Source organism: Pelophylax lessonae (genome assembly GCF_965119305.1).
Source record: "Pelophylax lessonae genome assembly, chromosome: 4".
NCBI lineage: Eukaryota > Metazoa > Chordata > Amphibia > Anura > Ranidae > Pelophylax > Pelophylax lessonae.
Window position 1 is genome coordinate 572832805 of NC_138771.1, and position 24189 is coordinate 572856993.

Sequence of the window (24189 nt, forward strand, 5' to 3'; positions counted from 1 at the left end):
CTACGGTCCAGGAGGGGCCCTCTCTTGACTAACCCGGCCAGGGCCTCTTGGAACCCGCTGCGGGGTTACAGGTGGATTTTGATCCCTGATCGTTAGATCCTAAAGGACAAAAGGACCACTTACGGGCAGAGAAGAAAGGACCCCGCTTGCGATGAGCATTTTTACTCCTGGCAGAATGTGGAAGCAGAGTACTCTTACCTCCTGTAAGACCCTTAATGATCTCCTCCATTAAATCTCCGAACAAGGGAGATCAGTCAATACCTTCTTGGGAGCCTGGTCCGCAGACCAGTATTTCAGCCATATCATGTGGCGCAGAGTCACCGCCGTCACGGACACCCTGCAGGCTAAGAGGGCCGTATACAGAAGAGGCATTGCAGATATAGTGTAACCCCCCGGACCGACTGGTCCACCAGCTCTGCCTGGTCAGGAGGAGGTTGTCAACCTTCCAAATCCTGGTGCAGAAGCTTAGCCCATTCTGTTAATGTCTGTGAAACCAAGCTTATGGCAAACACTGGCCACAGAATGGAACCGGCCATGGTGAAAAGGTATTGTACCAGAAATTCAGCTCTCTTATCAAAGGGGTCCTTAAAGGACAGAGAGTCCTCCACCGGAAGGAGGGTGGCTTTATTTAACCTGGAAACCTGAGACACCATTATGGGTGGTACTGTCAGTTTCTTTAGCAGGGACTGTTCAAACGGGACCCTGACAGTGTGTTTGGGGGAACCCCACTGACTTGCGACATTGTTGTCGAAATAGGCAGGAAAGGGGAATACCTTAGCCGCCTTGGAGGTTCTGCGGGTACCAAACTGCCCGTCGCAGCCGATACAGTAGTAGCTGCTTCCTCCAATTTTAAGGCTTCCCGCACTGATACAATCAATGCATCCACCAGCGCCTTTTCATGTGCGACTGTAGTTGAAGAGGAATCATCCTAACTATCAGAGCATTCAGGGTGCGTGGACGCAGACCCAGTAGGGTGACTCGCATCCATGGCGGCCAAATCCACCTCAGAATCTGAGGAGGCAGGGGATGCAGGTGAAGGTGGAGGACGCTTTTTACTCGTCCTATTTTGGAGGGCCAAATCAACTTTAGACACCAGTGACTGCAGGACGGCCGTCATAGCAGACACTCAGGACTGGGACCCCGCAGCCTCAGTGAAGGGGTCAGGTGGGTGGTGACACATGCTCCAGGGACTCCATGGGTTAAGCTGGAACCGCCAGCAAAATGTGTAAAGTTGCTTTGAAAAATACCAGCCCACCGCTGCACCAGCGGTACTACAAGTCCCAATGCACTAAAATCGCTATAGCAGCAAGACAGAGCCAAATAACCCCCGATAATGTACCCGGACCGAATCACCTCATGGACCCAATTGTCTTGAATTCAGGAGGTTCATGGATCCGGAAAGAAGGGAAGACATCCCCCCACCTCAAGTACAGGGAAGGGTGCCCCTTCAGGCAGAAGCGAGCTTGTCTACGGTCCCGGAGGGGCCCTCTCTTGACTTACCCGGCCAGGGCCTCTTGGAACCCGCTGCGGGGTTACAGGTGGATTTTGATCCCTGATCATTAGATCCTAAAGGACACTTATGGGCAGAGAAGAAAGGACCCCGCTTGCGATGAGCATCTTTACTCCTGGCAGAATGTGGAAGCAGAGTACTCTTGACTCCTGTAAGACCCTTAATGATCTCCTCCATGGAAGCTCCGAACAAGCGGTCTCCTTCAAATGAAAGATCAGTCAATACCTTCTTGGGAGCCTGGTCCGCAGACCAGTATTTCAGTCATATCATGTGGCGCAGAGTCACCGCCGTCACGGACACCCTGCAGGCTAAGAGGGCCGTATACAGAAGAGGCATCGCAGATATAGTGCAACCCCTGGACCGACTGGTCCACCAGCTCTGCCAGGTCAGGTGGAGGTTGTCAACCTTCCAAATCCTGGTGCAGAAGCTTAGCCCATTCTGTTAATGTCTGTGAAACCAAGGTTATGGCAAACACTGGCCGCAGAATGGAACCGGCCATGATGAAAAGGTATTGTACCAGAAATTCAGCTCTCTTGTCAAAGGGGTCCTTAAAGGACAGAGAGTCCTCCACCGGAAGGAGGGTGGCTTTATTTAACCTGGAAACCTGAGAGTCCATTATGGGTGGTACTGTCAGTTTCTTTAGCAGGGACTGTTCAAACGGGACCCTGACAGTGTGTTTGGGGGAACCCCACTGACTTGCGACATTGTTGTCGAAATAGGCGGGAAAGAGGAATACCTTCGCCGCCTTGGAGGTTCTGCGGGTACCAAACTGCCCGTCGCAGCCGATACAGTAGTAGCTGCTTCCTCCAATTTTAAGGTTTCCCGCACTGATACAATCAATGCGTATACCCAGCGCCTTTTAATGCGCGACTGTAGTAGAAGAGGAATCATCCTAACTATCAGAGCATTCAGGGTGCGTGGACGCAGACCCCGTAGGGTGACTCGCATCCATGGCGGCCAAATCCACCTCAGAATCTGAGGAGGCAGAGGATGCAGGTGAAGGTGGAGGACGCTTTTTACTCGTCCTATTTTGGAGGGCCAAACTACTTTAGACACCAGGGACGACAGGACAGCCGTCATAGCAGACAAGGGGGACTGGGACCCCGCAGCCTCAGTTAGGGGGTCAGGTGGGTGGTGACACGTGCTTCAGGGACTCCATGGGTTAAGCTGGAACCGCCAGCAAAATGTGTAAAGTTGCTTTGAAAAATATCAACCCACCGCTGCACCAGCGGTACTACAAGTCCCAATACACTAAAATCGCTATAGCAGCAAGACAGAGCCAAATAACCCCCGCAGGGACTTACCACCCCTTCTCAGATGCGGATGCAGAGTGTCAGGCTGCACACCGTGTGGTGATCAGAGATGAAGAGGAAATTCATAGAACTGCCACTAAAGGCCCACCGCCGAATCACCTTCCCAAAGGCTCCAAAAACATGACCGCCAATTGATAGTAATGAGAAACTACAAGAAAACGCCCGCCGGACTACACAAACATGGCCGCCAATAGATACAGCAGCCATCCATAACAAAATAGCGGCTGCACGTGGCACCCACGCGGCTCCTGGGACCCTCCAAGGACCACCAGGTACATTTGGATAGCAAGGGGGACCCCCGCTAGGGACCCCCAGTCCAGTCCGGTAGTTGATTGTAGTTCTCACATGAACAGAATTGATTGGAGTTCTCACAGGAACAGGAAATATTAACAAAAAAAAAAAAACAACAGTTTAAAAAGAAAAAAATGCTAGGACCAGAGATCCCAGCAAGGAACTACAGTAGGTCCTTACTCCTGACTAGGCAGCAAAAATTGGAAGTCTTATAGCAAGGAAGTGGGAATATACCCCCTGGGACTGCCCTATAGGCGTGGTCAAATTTTTTTCCGCCTAGTGTCCAACTCCTATGGAGAGCAGCATAAACCCATTGGTAAAGAAGATATGGAGCTGTGTCCGTCAATGAACGAAAGAGAAATCTAACATGTTATTATTTAAGTTATTAAGGTTTGAACATGCATGACAGGCACAGATTTAGCCATTGTCTGAAACGCCATTGTGAAAGTGGCCTTAGGCCTGGTTAAAATCTACTTGGGTTTGAAGCCCATGTTTGGGTGGGCACAGCAGCCCATTCATTTGAATAGGCTGCCGTGCCTGCATTTCCCACAAAACAATGCAGATGCATGTACCTTTTTAAAAACGCAGTTGCAGGGCTATTGCATGGTGCTTTTGCACCATGCAATTTCCATGGGTTTCCCACACCCGTAAATGCTCTGCATTGTTAGATGTATGGGGGTGCAATTCAGAATGAATTGCAGCCCCGTGCATTTTCAAACAGCAGTGTTTTGATTGCGGGTATGGGAATCGCTGCAATTTCTGCACCCAAAACCACCTGCATAGATGTGAACCAGGCCTTAGGAACTAAGACAGTCATGTGCTCCAAAAAAGCATCTAAGCCCCAGTTCACACCGGTGTGACTTGTCATGCGATTTGACAGTTCAAAATTGCATGACAGGTCGCACGCAACTGCCGGCAATGGAACCGTTCATATCACAGTGATTATAAAAAAAGTTCTTGCACTACTTTTTACCAATTTCATTGCAACTTTCATAGACTTTTGTTAAATGAAACTGCGTTGAAGTAGCGGGATTTCAAAGCAGCACCAGTGTGAATAGGGGCTAATTGTGAGAAGCAATGTCCAGCAGGTGTGCAGTAATTCTTCTCCTTGTGTCCTGTTATGGTGTGACTATGTAAATTTATTAAAATTAACTGGTGTTACTGAAAACTAAGTAACAATCACAGTACTCAATTGTGTTGTTAAAAGTTCACTAATATGGCTACAATCACTTTATCCAGTTTGAATGAATTGTAGTACATGATATTTTAAACCTAAAAAAAAAAAAAAAAAAACAGAATACAAGCAACAGTAGAGCCTATATACAGCAAAGTGGAACTTTCTCATTGTAATACAAGTATTAATGGTTTCTCATTTCTCATTACCTTGGTTGTGAAGATGAATTGGTCGATACCTTCAGAAGAGGCATTCTTGAGGGCTAAAACATTCTCTATTTTCACCACAGGTGACATATTGCACTTCTGAAGGTCTATAGTGCCCTTGTGCAAAAGAACTGAAGGGGGAAGGGATTTGCGAGCAGCTGCTGTCTTCCAGGGGGTTTTGGGAGGAGGAGGAGGAGGAGGCTGAGATGGCGGTGCCTCTTCCTCTGGCGGTAGCTGGACCGGTGCTGGTGCTAGAGCCGGTGCCAGTGCCGGTGCCAGTGCCGGTGCCAGTGCCGGTGCCTGTTTTCTCTGGCTCTGCCTACGGGTTTCAGGTACAGAGTCTCTAGAGTCTCTTGACGAAGAAATAGATTGAGGTGCTGGAGGAGATTTGGTAATGTCTGATGAACGGGCAGATTCTGCCTCACTACTTGATGTTGACCTCCGACACTTTTTACTAGGTGCTGGTTTTTTGGGTTCAGGAGAGCTTTCTGGATCTATGTAGATGAAAGTGTACTGCTCTATTCTCTCCTCCCGTGTCATTCGCAGGGCTTTCTCAGCATGGGCGATACCGATATCCCACTGGATGCGTTCTTTCTGTGGCCGGGGCTTCCTCATCTACATAAGATTACAGAAAAGTTAGAAAACACATAGTCACAAGTAAGGTCACACCTAAAAAAAGCAACTTTTATGTCATAATGCACCTCAATACATACAGTAGTTCTCAACTGATGCAGCTGTGTGCTATGTACTACCTCTTCTAATCTCCTACAGCCTCTTTGCAGCCTTATTCTGTCTGCATTCAAGTACCCCAGCAACTGTTTCGTTTAATTTTTCAGGGTGAATTTCCTAATGGTGACAATACTGGAACATGCCTGTGCAATGTATGTCAACACAGCTGTTCACAGTCTCTGTTGGGAGTACTTGTGACAAGCTGACAATACAAAGACATGGGAAGTGCTTGCACAGGGTCTTCATAACAGGATCAAAGGCATTATTTTTAAAAAAGTTGCAGATATTGAAAAGACTTTTGAAATGACATTGTGATTTTAAAGCTTGTATGAGATTCTAGTGATCAGATTCATATATATTTATACCCAATCCAGGTTCTGAACTGCTGAGCTGAATTGCAGAACAGATGACTAAGGTCTCGTGAACAAAGGACAGTGCAAATTAACTCTACTGGCCACTGCTGCTGCCCAGGGCCGGCACACAAATATCACCAATAAGTAATCAGTGGTGCTTGTATTGCTGATTGCACGCTATTGATGTTAACATCTTGGCCCTAAATAAGTCATCCATGTGGTGGTTGAGAAAGTGTTGAATAGCTGCATTTGCATAGGGTGTGGAGCTGCCGGGAACCATTGGATAAAACTCCCGTGCTATTAATTATTCAAAATGGCCACGGATCATGTGACCTGAAGTTGCTAGGATACCTTACCTTATATAAACCGGTGAGTGGAGCAAGATGGCGCCACTCTCGATGATGTCAGTGACGAAAGGCGTAGGGCGGAGCTTAGCGCCATTGTGCTACTTCTGGTTTGGGTCCGTGGAGCGTATCGCATCCTGGACTTTCTGGATTTTGACTCAAACAGATTGATTTTACCTAAATGTACTAAACTACTGTATTTTTATCAATAAAATTATTTGTACGGTATTACACTATTGGGGCCGTCTCTACTTTTTCTATGTACCACTGAGAGTGCTGGGGATTGCAAGGAGAGCCCGCCAGAGAACTGGCCGTGGATACAGCATACAGCTAGGTGTAGCTGCAAAAGCTGGATACCCCTGTTGCAAGGCGAGAGACATCTGGTGAGTGAATTATCAGGAGGGGGACATGAGTGGAGACACCGGGCACACTGCATATTGCTGCACAACCCCCTGGTTGTAACATTATCAAGTATCGTCCCCTTTATTGATGCCACCATAAGGACCAGCAAGGATAGTTGGAACACTGGACTAATTACCAGGACACTGCACATTATCTATGGACTGTTCACTAAGCACAGATCACTTTGCAACAATGTATGGCTTAAGTGTGATTACATAGATTGGTTATTATTTGAGTGTAATTGGAAGTTCACTTCACTTGGGCATTTTTTAGCACTTGCACTTTAATAATTTTTGCATATAAGTTTTGCATATGTTGCACACTATAAATAAAAACTATTTTATGTTGTGGTATTTGGAGAATGATATTCATTACGGATAAATTAGTATTATATTGCACATTGAGCAGTGCCCAAACCCATTTTTTATATATAGGTTGAATAGCTGGCCTTCAATCATTCAAAGATTCATAAATGACTGTCTGGGTCATTCTGAATAAGCGCTGCTGCCGCCGCATGAATGTCTTCTTCTGGGCTGACATGAATACATCAATAGTGTCTAAATACTTGTTGTCAATGTTTACATGTCAGCCCTGAGCAGTGAAGGCAGCTTTTGCACTGTAAGAACGTAAATGCTACCACAAATGTTTACATGCATACAGCATAAAATAAGTTCTGTATGTCTGCCCTCAAACACAAATCTTTCCATTTTGGTTTATGAAGCTTTACACTGCGGATGAATATGTGTGCATGGGTCCAAAGAATACGATACTGCTCCATTCAGAACCATTTAAATAAAATCAAATGGGGAACTTTACATCTTTTTAATAACCTTTTCCAGTTTAAGAAAAGTCCCTACGATGCTTGTTTATGTTGTATTAATTTTTAGTGAAGCAAAGAAATTTCCAATTTGCTTACAGTGGAAATGAATCTTTGTAAAGGTGCAGCGCTGAGAGGATGTAGCAGGGGAATCCCAGAACAACATCAAAGAATGGAAACACTAAAGAAATTACAACCTCTTTAACCCTTAATTCTCACATTAGATATTTTTAAAAACAGGGACCCTGTAGAACAAAATGATGGTAGTTGTGATTTTTTTATGTTGTACAATATTTGTGTGTTTATCAAACCTATTATTTCTGTAAAAAAATATATTCAAATTAATTTTTGGCAAATAAATACAGAGGGGCCCAAAAAAATGTATACATACGTCAACAGTTGTTATCTATGCCCTATTTTAAAACCCAAATTGAATTATGCCAGCATTGTGTGATATTATGTATCCCCTAAAGATGTCAGTAGTCCCACCATTGTTGATGTCATCATGTGACCGTCAGGAGAAAGTCAAAGAAAATAAACAATTTTACTTCCAGCAAGATGGCGCACCACATCACTACTACTAAGACTTGAGAGCTTGATGACATTCTGCCAGGACGTTGGATAGGATGTAGAGGTGCTGTTGAATTCCCTCCACGTTCCCTTCCCCTACGTTCAGACTTAATACCCCTCAAAATGAAGAACAAACTACAAGCAGTACATATCAGTTACAGGGTTTCTAAATCTAAAATATCTAACCAGCACTTCCATATGTGGTCAAATTTAAACATGGCATTGTGTAGAAAGTATATTTGCTTCTCATATACAATACTCTTTTTCAAATCATGGACCCAATCAGATATCGTAGGGGGAGAGACTAAAACCCATTTAACGCTGATCACTCTTTGGGTGCTAAAAAAGTACTCTAGAAACCCCCAGGAGTTTATACTTATCCAAATGAGAAGAATCAAAATGCCCCATAATACATGTCAGTAGATCTAGAGAAAGACCAGTTATATTCAGAGATGTATAGTAACTAAGAAGAACTACTTCACTACTGTACTTAAGTACCGAAAGGCGGTATCTGTACTTTCCTAGAGTAGAATTTTTTTCTCCTACTTCCACTTTTACTTCACTACATTTTTTCGATGATTTCAATACTTCTACTCCGATATTTTTTTTTTGTGCTGCATAGTTACTCGTTACAATTATAAAAATTACCACTGCCAGAACAGTAGATGGCAGGTTTCATGAAGCTCAAAACATGTGTATTATCAGCGCATACGAAAATAAATGCTTCTGTATGTATAAATAAAAGCTGCATTTGAAATAATAAAAAAAAATATGATGTTCAAACTTTTGACTTCTTTCTTTAATAACTATATAACACAGTACTTGTACTTCTACTTTCAGTACTTGAGTAGCAATTTTTTTTCAAAACTACTGGTACTTTTACTTTCAGTACTTGAGTAGCAAAACTTTTTAAAAAACGACTTGCAATACTTAAGTACAAAAAATGTTGAATACTTTAGTACTTCTACTCAAGTCATTTTTTGATCGAGCCCTTCCACTTCTACTCAAGTCACTTTTTGATCGAGCACTTGTACTTTTACTCAAGTATGGGTTTCGAGTACTTTATACAACTCTGGTTATATTATTAATAATTTGGATAACTTCTGTCCAGTATCAGTTATCTTTTCGACAAAGCCACAGCAGGTGAATCTTTCTCCATGCGTTTGACCACATCTGTTACAGCAAAAATCTGGCCACAGACCTATCCTACAAAGAAAATACGGAGTTCGATATACCCGATGGATAATAAACAGTTGTGTTAACTGATAAAAGGGGGAAGGAGAAAAAAGAGAAATCCTGTGCAGAATCTACTCCCTGATTTCATCAGGAATATGACCTAACTCTTGTTCCCATTTCTGTTTACATGGAGCTAGATGTCTCAACAAACATATCTCTCTGAAATGAGGCCCTACTCCTACACTGACTGCACTATGGGGAAAATTGAAACATCACGCAGAGAAATTCCTGTGGACACTCTAGTCCACCGGTGCCAAACTGACAGCCCTCCAGCTGTTGCGGAACTACAAGTCCCTTGAGGCATTGCAAGGCTGACAGTTACAAGTATGACTCCCACAGGCAGAGGCATGATGGGACTTGTAGTTCCGCAACAGCTGGAGGGCCGCCAGTTTGACACCCTGCAGTCTATGCAGTCTAGTCAATGTTGTTCATGCAGTAGTTTGCTGAAATCAAAAGTGTCTGGATGGTAATGGTGACCACTTTGAGCATGTGATTGCATAAATCAAACATGACTTACAGCTACGCTTTGATGTTTATTTACCGTATATACTCGAGTATAAGCCGAGTTTTTCAGCACATTTTTTTGTGCTGAAAACGTCCCCCTCGGCTTATACTCGAGTCAAGGAAAAAAAAAAAAATTCCCTGTCCGCTCCGACGGGCTTAAGCTTTAAAAATGGCGCCGCCCGTCGCATACATGTCACCGCGCACGCGCCGCCGCCGCTCGTGTAATTTCGGCTATTCCCGGCCTCTTCCCGGGTGGCGGCGCGCTCGGGAGAGGCCGGGAATAGCCGAAAGTATACGAGCGGCGGCGGCGCGTGCGCAATGACGTGTCGGCGCCGGGCGGCGCCATTTTTAAAATGAAGGCGCCTCTGGAACAGGTAAGTGAAACAGCTTCACTACGTGCCATTATGCAGGGCTGCGGGCACACTACAAGGGATGCAGTGCTGCGGGCATGGTCCACCTGTACCATGCCCACAGCACTGCATCTCCTGTAGTATGCCCACAACCCCGGATCCTGTTGTACCATGCCAGTACCCTGCATTCTCCTGCACCATGCCAGTACCCTGCATTCTCCTGTACCATGCCAGTACCCTGCATTCTCCTGCACCATGCCAGTACCCTGCATTCTCCTGCACCATGCCAGTACCCTGCATTCTCCTGTACCATGCCAGTACCCTGCATTCTCCTGCACCATGCCAGTACCCTGCATTCTCCTGTACCATGCCAGTACCCTGCATTCTCCTGCACCATACCAGTCACCCTGCATTCTCCTGTACCATGCCCGCCGCTCTGCATTCTCCTGCACCATGCCAGTACCCTGCATTCTCCTGCACCATGCCAGTACCCTGCATTCTCCTGCACCATGCCAGTACCCTGCATTCTCCTGCACCATGCCAGTCACCCTGCATTCTCCTGTACCATGCCCGCCGCCCTGCATTCTCACCCTAGGCTTATACTCGAGTCAATGATTTTTCCCATCTTTTTGTGGTAAAAGTAGGGGCCTCGGCTTATACTCGGGTCGGCTTATACTCGAGTATATACGGTAAATCTAGTACTAAAATGTTTATGCATATATTTTTCGGTTTGAAGTGTGTATAGATTTTGGGCCCCTCTGTAGAATCAAATTTCCACATTTTGGTAAAATTTTACAAATTAAAGTCGACTTAATAGATACCAAATATTTCAGGACTCAAAATTGCATTTTCCCGCGACACGACAAACGACCCAAAACTGTCCATAAGCAAGTCTTTAATGCTTTTACAGGTAATTAATTTAGAGTTAAACATAAACAATATAATCTACCTCTCATCTAACATCAAACCCTGCTTCCTCCTTAACTTGAATGTGTAGCGTTTGCCAGGCTTGCTACAAGTGGGTCAACTTTGCCGCGGACGCAGCATATAAACACCCCTGTCCCCTGCCTATTGCAGGAGGTAGGGCATTTTTGCTGCCCTCCAACCGCAAGTCTAAACAAGGCCTTAAAGTGATTGTAAACCTCAAACATGAAATCTGAACAAAACACAAATCTCTATACTGTTTACTTGTCCTTCTCCAAAGCACTAAGTGCCATTACTCTCTGCTGTCTGCTTCTCCAGCTGACTGCTGAGTCACTTCCGACAAGTTTTTCTGACACCAAGAGACAAAAGGTGACAGAGGAGGGATCTCCAGCACACAGTCTGTGATTGACAGCCTCAGCACTGTTCCTGTGAGCGTGCTTAAACCTTTTAGAATGTTTTTCAAATGCTTTGAAAATGTTTGCTCTTCACCAGAGGTGGACCACACATAAAATACACTAACAATAAAAATAGCTAATGAGCAGAAAAGTTAGGTTAACAATCACTAATATAGACAAGGTACCTATTTGAGTAATACAATTTCATTTTTTTGTAAAGTTTTTTAATATAAAAGTAAAAAAGGGCAACATAAAACTAGTGCGATATTTGACACAATGTTTTTGATAAACTAAGGCATCAATATCTGGTTGGATGGGTGTATGGTAGAAGCAATTCTCGATGAATTCTCAAGGTGCTCATCTGATATTTTAGTTCTAATTTTGCCCTTTGCGTGTTTCAACCCTGCCCCTGAAAATAGTTGCTCACAAAGGAGCAAATAGTTGCTCATAGCTGCTGCCAAAAACTGATGACACATAGGCATGCTTGACACTCATAACAAAATCAAATGTTAAAGTGGTTTAAAAGCCTAATCATGTTTTACCCTAATGCATTCCCCACATTAAGGTAAAATGCAGCAGTGTGGCCCCCACAACCCCCCTTATACTTACTCAAGTCCTTATTTGATCCAGCACTGTGCCCATCTGTAGCTGCTCTCTCCTCTCTCCACACTTTTAGCAGCTTTGCTGAATCTGTCAATCAAATTCTGTGACAAGAGAGCCGGGGGTGGGGATGAGCCGCACTGTCTGCGTCTACGGCAGGACACATGTGTGGCTTCCTATGTAGGTACTCGGAGAAGAGGAGGAGCCAGAAGCACCAGCGGAGGACCCGAGAAGAAGAGGTTTGGGTCGATCTGTGCAATTCTATTGCGAAGAGCAGGTAAGTATAGCATGATTGTTAAAAAAAAAATAAGACTTTGCACTCACTTTAAAAACATTTTATTTGTATTCAGAAGAACTTTTGTAAGAATGTTAGTTCAAAAGTCTAGTAGTGCATGGCAGGCTTAGCAGTCAGGGAACACATATCATTTGACCATATAGTGGAGATAAAGTGATACAACTTTGCCGAGAGTTTTTCAATCTCAAATGGAGCAAAAAAAAAAAAGTCTAAACTGAGCTCAATAAAGAAAATCGTAGAAAAACATTCAGCAGACTCGTGTATTCTTTTATGGATGTTATCTGTCCAGACAAACTACCACAAAATCTGTACATTGATTTTCATTTACAAACCACAATTACCACAATCGGATAGTTTGACTAAATCAATTAGCTGGGGGAAAAAAAAACCTAAAATGAAATTAACACGGCCTGTAGAGAAAAATGTTTCAGTGCTTTTGTTCCAAGTAGCCTGAAATGTACGACTTTCTTACTTCATTACAATGAAAGGACAGCAACGGACTTCATCCAGTCTGAGCACAGCAGAATGCATACAAAAATTTCCCAACAAACGGGAGGTTAACAATCAAACAGAAGAGAATTGGTAGACTATCCAGCCACTATGTAAGGTACATTACACAGTGTTGCCCTCACAATAAGCCAAGTGTAAAATGTAAACTCCACTCAAAAAATAAAGACCTGTTTCATGTAGTTCTAATGACCTTTACTTATCTTAAAATCTTTTCAGTCCTTGGTTCTTTCAGTGGCCTCCATGCTAAACATCTGCTTTAAAGGGCAAGGAGACTCTGAAACTATTCCCACTCTATAAACGTCAATGTGAACACACGTCCCTGGTGTTACCATACCATTATTCTTGATCCTTAAGGATAGTTTACGGACGGTATGGTGCCAGTTGATTGGAAAAAAGCCAACGTGGTACCAATATTTAAAAAAGGGCCGAGATATATCCTGGGTAACTATAGGCCGGTCAGCCTTACATCAGTAGTCTGCAAGATTTTGGAGGGGATGTTAAGAGACTATATACAAGACTTTAGTAATGAAAACGGTATTATTAGTGGTAATCAGCATGGATTCATGAAAAATCGTTCTTGCCAAACCAATCTAATAACTTCTACGATGAAGTGAGCTGCCACCTAGATAAAGGAAAGCCTGTGGATGTGGTGTATCTGGATTTTGCAAAGGCCTTTGACACCGTTCCCCACAAACGCTTACTGTTCAAACTAAGGAAGGTAGGTATGGACCATAAGGTGAGTACCTGGATAGAGAACTGGCTCCAGGGGAGAGTCCAGAGGGTGGTGATTAATGGGGTGTACTCAGATTGGGCGGGTGTGGAAAGTGGGGTCCCCCAAGGTTCTGTCCTGGGACCAATCCTGTTCAATTTATTCATAAATGATCTAGAGGAGGGGATATCTAGTACAATCTCGGTATTTGCAGATGATACTAAACTAAGCATGCCAATATCTTCTATGCAGGATGTGGAAACCTTACAAGCGGATCTGAACAAAATAATGTTGTGGGCAACTACATGGCAGATGAGGTTTAATGTTGAAAAATGTAAGGTAATGCACTTGGGCGTCAGAAACACGAAAGCAAGCTACTCACTAGGGGGGGAACCTCTGGGTGAATCTAAGATGGAAAAGGACCTGGGGGTACTGGTAGACAACAGGCTTGACAGTGGCATGCAATGCCAAGCCGCTGCAAGCAAAGCCAACAGAATACTGGGATGTATAAAAAAGGAGATTCACTCCAGAAATAAAGAGATTATTCTCCCACTCTACAAGACTCTGGTCCGGCCACATCTGGAGTATGCTGTCCAGTTCTGGGCACCGGTCCTCAGGAAGGATGTGCTGGAACTGGAGAGAGTCCAGAGAAGGGCAACAAAAATAATTAGGGGAATGGAGGGCATCGGCTATGAGGAAAGACTACAAGCACTGAACTTATTCTCTCTGGAGAAGAGACGATTGAGGGGGGATATGATATCAATGTACAAATACTGTACTGGCGACCCTAGCATAAGGAACAAACTTTTCAGAGAAAGGGAATACAATAAGACACGTGGCCACTCACTAAAACTAGTGGAAAAACGGTTTAACCCTTTAAAATACGTAAAGGGTTCTTCACTGTCAGAGCAGTAAGGATGTGGAATTCTCTTCCACAAGCAGTCGTATCAGCAGGGAGCATCGATAGTTTCAAAAAACTATTAGATGGGCACCTTAAAGATCACAACATACAGGGGTATACAATGTACTGTTTACAGCAAACACACGCGCACACATCATAGGTTGAACTGGTTGGACTGATGTCTTTTTTCAACCTCACAAACTATGTAATACTTGGCCTGCCTCTGTGTTTTACACCATTAAGCACGACATGTCCTCACCTTTTAAAATCCTGCCCTTGTACTGGGCCATTAAGAAAAACAGCTGTCTAGCTATAAAGTTCTGAGCAAAATGTCTTTATTCTTTAAAGGGGCTCTTCGGTCATTTTTTCATCTTTCCATCTATTAAATTCTCTGCCCTTGTTGTTTTCCTCCAGTAAATACCTTATATAGCCCACTTCCTCTTTCCTATCTGGTAATTAGCCTAGGCTAATGACATCATGCACAGCTCTCTCTCTCACTCTTGTAAAAGTTTGCCAGCAAGGCAGGAGGGATGAGTCATAGGAAACCCAATGAGAGCTGCAGAGCTGGAGGCGGCTGGATGAGGGCAGAGATATCAGGAGACTGCAGAGATCCATGAATATTGATCAAGAGAGGAGAAATGTGCAGGCAAGCGCAAGCAGTGGTGTGATTGTGTGTCTGTATATATGTGTGTGAGCCTGTATATATGTGTATGTGTGTGCCTGTATATATATATATATATATATATATATATATATATATATATATATACACATACATATACAGTATCCCAAAAAAGTGAGTACACCCCTCACATTATTGTAAATATTTTATTATATCTTTTCCTGTGACAACACTGAAGAAATTACACTTTGCTACAATATAAAGTAGTGAGTGTACAGCTTGTATAACAGTGTAAATTTGCTGTCCCCCCAAAATAACTCAACACACAGCCATTAATGTCTAAACGACTGGCAACAAAAGTGAGTACACCCCTAAGTAAAAATGTCCAAATTGGCCCCAATTCGCCATTTTCCCTAACATGTGTCATGTGACTCGTTAATGTTACAAGGTCTCAGGTGTGAATGGGGAGAAGGTGTGTTCAATTTGGTGTTATCGCTCTCACTCTGTCATACTGGTCACTGGAAGTTCAACAGGGCACCTCATGTCATAGAACTCTCTACAGATCTGAAAAAAATAATTGTTTCTCTATAAGAAGATTGCCAAGACCGTGAAATTGAGCTGCAGCAAGGTGGCCAAGACCATGCAGTGGTTTAACAGGACAGGTTCCACTCAGAACAGGCCTAGCCATGGTCGACCAAAGTAGTTGAGTGCACGTGCTCAGTGTCATTTCCAGAGGTTGTCTTTGGGAAATAGACGTATGAGTGCTGTTAGCTGCAGAGGTTGTTAGTCATCCCTCTCTGCTCTGCCTTGGAGTGCTGGGCTGTGGAGGGGATGGGAGTGGCTTGCTCAGGCTCTCAGCAGCTTGACCATATTGTCCATAGCACAGATTGGTTTGTCTCATTATAAAAGAATGTTATGTTGCAGATTTCCTGAATAGAACTCGGCAAAGGAAACTGCCTCAAAGCAGGCAACCATCAGATCCAAGACTCTCATGCAGAAGTGGCGAATTGGACAGCTCTCCTGGGGAAGTGTCCAGGACCAGCAACAGATATTTCAAGGGATGGGTAAGAGAAAGTAGTAATGACTTTTGAAGATTTAGGATCTATCCGAGCCTCTGCAACATCTGACCAGTCAGGCACAATTTGTCCTCCAGAGCATTCTCTGACTATTCCCTCACGATGAGGTCGTCTAGGTAGCCCGCAAACAGGGGATGACTGGGCAATCAGCGACAAAAAGCCCTGCATGACTGCAGTACGAGCTTCCTTCGAGAGGGGAGCAGGCCCAGCAACTCCCAAAAAAACAGAGAGGACACAGAGGAGGGGAGAAACTCCAACACTAAGGAGCAACAATACTCCACTCAATGGGCATCTGCACTATCAAGGAGGGTCCTACAGATAGACCTCAACCCGTTAGTGGACAGTGTATACAGCCAGACCGAGATTGACACTGACAAAAACTGTGCCTGGTGGCTGCAAAAAGACCCCCTGCAGCTACATGGGGATGAATATTGGTTAAAAAGAAGAAAATTACTAGAAAAAGTAGGTTAGGTCTTTAATTAGCAGAACTTAGAAAAGATGTCCATCCCAATAAGACACCAGGCATAGTGGTTGATTTACCAAAGGCAAATCCACTGTGCACTGCAAGTGCACTTAGAAGTGCACTGCAAGTGGAAGTGCAGTCACCTGAGGGAAAGATCAAAATGGGGGGAGTTCTGCTGATTTCTATCATCCAATCATGTGCAAGCAAAAATTAGCTTTTTTATTTTCCTTGCATGTCCCCCTCAGATCTACAGTGACTGCACTTCCAAGTGCACTTGCAGTGCACTTGTATTGCACAGTGGATTTTGCTATAGTAAATAAGCCCCCCTGTATCTCTGTTTTCCAGTATCAAATCCTCCTGTAGGCAACAGTATACCCCAAAGGTTTATGAAAGGGTTCTGTACATTCCTTCTGTAGAGAGCACCAGATTGTGTGATTGGCTGACTACTTTCACAGAAGTCTGCACTGAGCTATAAGTCAGATATCAGGCATCCCCTGCGGTATAATTTTTATCTAGTTACTCCCTATGGCGCACCCTTGCCTAAAGGGATACAGACATTGAAGCTTTTCTGATTATAGGGATGAGATTGCACCAGGTAACTATATTGAGGGTAGCCTCTTCCATTCAGAAATCAGTTTAAGAAAGAACACTGCGAAACAAACAGCAATTTCCTCATAACACAGAAGGCTATGAATCTATGAAAATAATCTTGCTAAAATCTTTGCAACCTATAAACTTTACATCGAGAAACATTGTAACTAACATGCTATCTGGACAAAGGACTGTGGACAGCTGATCATTTTGCCTACATTTTATGGGCAAAAGTTTGGGGACACCCCTCCAAATTATTGAGGTATTTCCAGTATGGGATATTGTTAGATTTACAGCATACAAACACATTTTAGACAACTATGCTCGTACATCCAGTGGGCAACAGTCTAGCGCAGGAGTTTCCAAACCGTGGGTCGGGACCCACTGGTGGGTCGCGAGCTGCATTTAAGTGGGTCGCGAAGAGCCGGAAATCACTGAGAGCGGGCCTGCTTAAATTGTGCTGTGCGAGCCCACGCAAATTACAGAGAGCCAGAGCAGTCAGATTGTGATGGATTCAGGACCCCGCCCATGCAGTTTACGCAGGCTGGTCTGCATTTCCCATGAGGAGGATACTTGCATTAGTGAGTACATATGTTGGCTGTTATGTAGGATATGTTCATGGGGTGCAGAGCCAGCTCCTTGGTCCTGCTGGCGGCAGCGGTGGTGGCTAGACTGGCGGCGGGATTCTCTCAGCTATAGCGGACAGAGACAGCAGCCTTGGTGTCATAGGAGGACCAGGTGGCCCGGCGGTGTCAAGAGTTCATGGCAGCTTCTGTGACCACAGTAGAGGATCTGAAGGAGAAGAGCCAGGACACCAAGACCAGCATAGAGCTCCTCATCATGGACACTCTAGGTGAGGTGTGCTGGGCCCTGGAGAGGGCAAACAAGGGCTTCACCTTCACTGTGGAGCGCTGGGAGAGGAAGGAGGGCAAATGCCATATAGCCTTATATTTCTTTAAATATTAAGTGTATTCAAAAATAAATTGATTGATATTTTTAATTTAACATCCCCCTCCCTTTAAAATATGCATTATTATTAATAATATTTGCATTTATATAGCGCCAACAAATTCCGTAGCGCTTTACAATATTCAATTACAGTGGGTCCCGAAAAATGACTGTATTTAGAAGTGGGTCTCGACCCAAAAAGGTTTGGGAAGCCCTGGTCTAGCGAATTGCCTTTTCTATTCCAGCATGACTATGCCCCTGTGTACAAAGCCAGCTCCAGAAACATGATTTGCAAAGTTTGCTGCAGTGGAAATCAAGTTGCCTAACTTAAACCCTATTGAACCAGGTCTTCTCATTCAACATCAGTACCTGACCTCATATATGCTGAATTAATATTCACAAAGAAATAATCCTAAATCCTGTGTAAAGCTTTCCCATGAGACTGGAAGCTGTCATGGCCACTAAGGTTTGGGGGGTGGGGGGAGGGCATTTGATATTAATGCCATTTTTAGGGGAATGTGTTGTCTAAGAAGCTCATGGTGGTGGGATGATTAGGTGTCCACAAACCTTTGACCAGTAAAAAAATAATTTACAATATTTTACACTTTAGTTATGTCTAAGCCAAAGCTCACCTTGAGCCTGTCTGAATGGTTAAGTACTTTAGCAGCATCTTCAGCCACCAGCTGCTCATACTGCTTCCGACCTCGGTATTCCCGCATGCGCTTCTCATGTATCCAGGCTCTCTCTGGCTCATTGCTGAAAAACTGCACATGGTATTCACGAGCACCTGTTTTTGGAGAATGTGAGATAATGAGGTTACTCGGGGTAACTTAAGAGACTTTTAGTTTCCACAATTATAAGTTAATTACTATAACTTAACTTAATATCAATGTATGTTTCTTGCATATAACATATTAGCGATTATTACATCTTACATTAATATTGCACAACAATGAACAAGTTAATGTAGAATTAGGGAGCCATTCACTCCACATTAAAAGCCAACAGACATTTTTAACCAAACATAGAATGAAAAAGGGAATGCCTCCATCAAAACCACTATGCCCCATAAGGTAATAGTCTAAAAGGAAGAAGCCTTGTAATACACACCCATGTTGCTTCATGGCTCCCAAAGCGGCTGGTCACATAACAATACCCAGGTATTTATTCCTAATGAGGTCAGAGGATCAGAGCGGTGCAGGTAAAACTGAAGACTGGGTGGATCTGTCTGAACATCCATGCCCAAATGCCCAGGCATATGATCACATGACTGGCAACCAAAGGGAGCCCAAAGTAATTTGTGCATCATAAAAAATAGCTACAATATGTGTTTCCTTTTGTAATTACAGCTACCTATTATTTTAAAGCGGATCTTCACTGTACCTGAGCACTACAAACCAAAAACACTATTTAATTCATTTTTAATATTCAAAGCAAACTCCCCCATCCATCCATGTCTCCATGCTTTATTTTGCTGAGAAATCCTTTTTAAAAACAGTAGCATTCCTGGCCATGGCCATCTTGAGTAAGGGCAAATGATTCATGTAGCATTTACTTTTTGGAATCCATCTGCCTTTAGCTCACGCATGCAAGCAGGAGAGTGTACTTAGCTGAGAAAACCCCTCCTCCTCTCCTGAAGACTCCTGGGATGTATGACATTTGCCTAGGCAAGGAACCAGGAAGTAACTGAAGAAGTGTAAAAAAACGTTCAAACAAGTAAATATGTTAAACTTTCCTAATACTAACAGCATGAGAATAAAAATAAATAATCGATGATGATAGGAAGAGTGAAGTTCCACTTTAAGGGTTGTCAGGATAAGAGGGGAAGTCTATTTTTACTCTAGGTCTACCTTACATAGTCAAGATATGGATAGTCTAATATGCATTTATCCAGCTCTGAAAAACACGACTATGTTTTTTTTACATTGTGACAATCTCTTACCTCTGGAATTGATCTTGCTGTGAACATGAAGCTGAGGGTCACAGGACACCATACAGGGCCACCAAGGGTAAGTCCCCACCTTAGACCAAACCAAGTCTCCAACATGAAACCAAACACCAGTCCGCACCTCAGGAGAAAGCGGAGAAACGGGGCTCTGTTCAGTCTGAAAAATAAAAAGACATTATTTGTACTACTACACACAATCCTATTAAATGCTGGATAAAAATAAATGCAGACTATGTAAACCCAACACTTCATCTTCCTGATATGTGCCTGCTGTACCATGTACTTGTATGAAAACTTATCCTGTTCTCTTTGTATTGCATCCTTTATATGAAATCCCTGGTGTTCCTACCAATCCCTCTACTTTCCTATCATAAACTGACCACACTAGGCAGGAGGGCTTAGTGTGGTAAATTTTCTGACTATGCTGGGAGCTAATTCAATGATCAGGCTTGTGCTGACAGCCCCCCCGCAAAGCAATGCACTGGGCAGATCAGTGTGCAACTGTTTCTCCTCCCCTCAGCTCTTATGCAGCTTAGAACAGAGGGAATGTAATCACTTTTTTTTCTTTTTAATAGCTATTAAAGTGTATTAAAAGCCAAGAATGATTTACTATGGTGCATCTCACCAGTCTGGTAGCTGCATTAGTTTTCTTTTTTCAGACTCTTTTCCTTTATTTTATGCTGGTGGTTTTTATTGCACTACCTGACACTTCCTGTTATTTATAGAAGAGCAGTGTTGCCACCCCAGGACAGGAAGTGTATTACGATTGCAGAACATTTCCTTTCTCCTTTTCTCCAGAGCAAAGGGTTGAGATGTTCTATAGTTCACGTTATTTCTATAGCATTATTTCCTTTTTTATTACAGGTGTTTTATACAGCACTGACAATATACATAGTACTCTACATAGCATAAAAATCATTGTTTGTGATTTCAGTGCAGCACTGTCAGATATCCACAGGAAGGTAAAGTGATTGTAAAGGTTCCTTTTTTTTTTTTTTAAATAACAAACATGTTATACTTACCTCCTCTGTGCAAAGGTTTTGCACAGAGCAGCCCTGATCCTCATCTTCTGGGGTGCCCTGGTGCCGCTTCTGGCTCCTCTTCATCGGGTGCCCCCATGGAGAGCCCCTTTTCATGGGGTACCCTTTCGGGCGCGCTTCCGAGTCCTGCTGCTGCGTCCATTGACACAGACAGCCGGACTCGGCCCAGTCTCCCGCTGCTATCAATCTATCCAATGAGGATCCAAGACAGCAGCTGGAGCTGCTGGGCTCATGCTCGTCACTGGAACGTTCAGGTTCAGGTAAGAATAACGGGGGGTCTTGGGGGGCAGCTGCAACCAAGAAGGTTTTTCACCTTAATGTAAAGAATGCATTAAAGCGGAGTTCCGGGCACAAAATCGATATTTTTTTTTTTGTGCCCGTGCGCTAGTTCGACATCACCTGAAAAGTAATTGGATAGTTAGGTTTTTTTTTTTTTAAAACTCACCTTGTAATTGAAGATCGTAAATACTTACCTCAGTGTACTTCCTCCCTCAGCGCCACGGCTCCGCCGTCACTTCCTGTCTCGCGATGATTCCTGGGAGCTGAACGTCATCGCTCCCAGGAATCAATGCGACGGCACCGGCCCCGCTCGTCACTTCCGGGCGACGCCGCATTGCCCTGCTAAACAGCTTCTGGGCATGCCCAGAAGCTGTTTAGGAATGCGGCGCCGCACCGGAAGTGACGAGAGGGGCCGGTGCAGGCGCATTCTGGGAGAAGAAGACACGGAAGAAGACGCAGAAGAGGACCGCGCCGGCTTCAGCTGCCCACAAGAGAGATGGAAACGCTGTGGAAGAAATTTTATAAGTAAGTATTTCTTCTAAAAGGTAAGTGCGAACCGGGACAGATCAGAGGCTAGCCATTGTGGAATGTACTAGCCCTGAATGTCCCGGGGGTATGTTTGTTGAAAAATCATTTCTGTGCCCGGAACTCCGCTTGCCGACTGCCTAACGCCGATCTACGTCGGCAGTCAGCCCCTCACAGGCAAAGTGACGTAGGGCTACGTCACTAGCTTGTGAGGGTCTAGGGAGCGAGCGCGCGCCCCCGGAGGCACGGACCCCCCCGCGCGTGTGACCGGCGGACCCGATGTCCGCCGGTCACTCTGCGATCGGCGGGGGAGAGGGAGAAAGTCAGGCGGCTTGTGTAAACAAGCTGCCTGTCATTCTCCCCTGTGTATGAAGGATGATCATACGGTTCTACTATGTAGAACCGTTGATCACTCTTCATACATCTGAAGCCACAGCCAATCACAGTAGAAAGCACGCCCCTAGGGACACACATAGCCCCTCCCTTTCAAATAAAGTTAACCTCTTCACTACCAGTGTATTTTTACAGTAACAGTGCATATGTATAGCACTGATTACTGTAGAAATGTCACTGGTAACCCCAAAAGTGGCAAAAATGTCAGTCAAGGGTCCGATCTGTCCACCGCAATGTCGCAGTACCGCAAAAAAAATTGCAGATCGCCGCCATTACGCGTTAAAAAAAAACAACAAAAATGACAAAAATCTTTCCCTTTGTTAGTAAACGCAATAACTTTTGCGCAAACCAATCAAAATATTTTTATATAATTGGCTGAAAATGTTAAAAAATTTTGATTTTTACATTTTTTTGGGGGGGAATTTCATATAAAAAAAATGTGAAAAATATTGTTATTTTTGCAAAATTGACGCTCTTTTTTTGTTTATAGCGCATGATCAAAAAATCGCACAGGTGATCAAATACCACCAAAAGAAAGCTCTGTTTGTGGGAAATAAAGGACGCCAAATTAGTTTAGATACAGCGTCGCACGACCGCGCAATTGTCCGTTAAAATCACGCAGTGCCGAATCGCAAAATACCCCCTGGTCGTTTAGCAGCCAAATCCTCCGGGGCTTAAGTGGTTAAGATGAAAAACTCTGAGACTTTACAACTCCTTTAAGAACTCACTGAATTTCTGGCAGGATAAAAAGGTATTTTTTTTTGCATTTATCAAACTGATAGAAAAAAAAACACTTTCAATGGCATAAGTACCAGGCCAAGAAGCAGCAAATAAAAGAAGTTCATGGTTTGGGTTTACATATCCATCAAGGACTCCAGTAGAGAGCATCCAAACAGAGTTGAATACTTGCTGGTACAATTCTTAAGGCCATTCACGCTACGTGTTGTGTTACCATAATAGTATTAACGCAATGATCTACCATTAACCGCTACAGTACTGTCAAAGTATAACTAAAGGCAAAGCTTTTTGTTCAGTTTTGGATAGAGTATAGAGCAGTGGTTCTTAACCTGGGTTCGATCGAACCCCAGGGGTTCGGTGAGTCAGTCTCGTGGGTTCGGCAGAGGTCAAGACACACACCCGACTCATATGATTCGTGATGACACGCCCCGCTCATTGGCTGCAGGTGATCACGCAACATCGCTTGGCCTATCTGTGCTGCAGGGAATTTGGCGCGCCCAGTAGTCGAATTGTAACTGTCGTGATGGTACGTCGTGTGATTTCTTTCTTAATATTAATCCCTTCATACTATGTCGAGCAAAAAAAGAAAGTGGTCGGACGAATATGTACAATATGGATTCAAATGTATAACGGAACGTGATGGGAGTCAGCGTCCTAACTGCATGATTTGCAATGCCAAGTTGAGCAATTCTAGTCTAGCAATGGCAAAACTAAGAGAACACTTCCTTAAGTGTGAAAATCATGTTTTAATGGTTTTGTTCTTTAATGGCTATGTTAATTTTTTGCACCTATGTATAAATATATACCTAAATATATACCTTTGTTTTGAATTTGAAAAAATCATATTTTATTTTTCCAATTAAGAAGGGTTCAATGAATGCACATATGAAACTGGTGGGGTTCAGTACCTCCAACAAGGTTAAGAACCACTGGTATAGAGGGATTAGAACACCTGTCATTTTGTATCACTGTCTGTGCCCCCCCCCCCCCCCCGCTAGGGGGATTCATCCTCTCTATTTGTCCTGTTTAATATTATCATTGGAAATGAAAGCAAAAGAAAATCCCAAATATTGGATTGTCCCCAGAAAAGTAATATAGAGGATATCTTCCAATTGGTTCACTAGTTGATCTGGTGATCTGGGGGTTCCCTAGGAATTCCCATAATTTGCAGGGATATCTGCTTACTTCCTGTTTGGCTATAGGACAGGAAGTAAAGGGAAATCTCGCCAATGGGACACAGATGGTGACTGAAAAATTTGACAGGGGTTATACGAGAGCAAGCTACTCACTAAGCCAACAGAATACTGGGATGTATAAAAAAGGGGATTCACTCCAGAAATAAAGAGATTATTCTCCCACTCTACAAGACTCTGGTCTGGCCACATCTGGAGTATGCTGTCCAGTTCTGAGCACCGGTCCTCAGGAAGGATGTG

The 24189-nt window shown here is 43.8% G+C and overlaps 1 protein-coding gene across 1 annotated transcript in view; it reads right to left on the reverse strand.

Annotated features, from left to right (window-relative positions):
• Positions 1-24189, reverse strand: part of NSD3 (nuclear receptor binding SET domain protein 3) — a 253610-nt gene that overhangs the window by 167887 nt on the left and 61534 nt on the right. Inside the window, exons 3-5 of the mRNA XM_082255234.1 lie at positions 19776-19938; positions 18466-18620; positions 4498-5109 (exon numbers count right to left, since the gene is read on the reverse strand). Coding sequence (XP_082111360.1) covers positions 4498-5109; positions 18466-18620; positions 19776-19938 — 930 coding nt within the window. The remainder of the gene's footprint in view (positions 1-4497; positions 5110-18465; positions 18621-19775; positions 19939-24189) is intronic.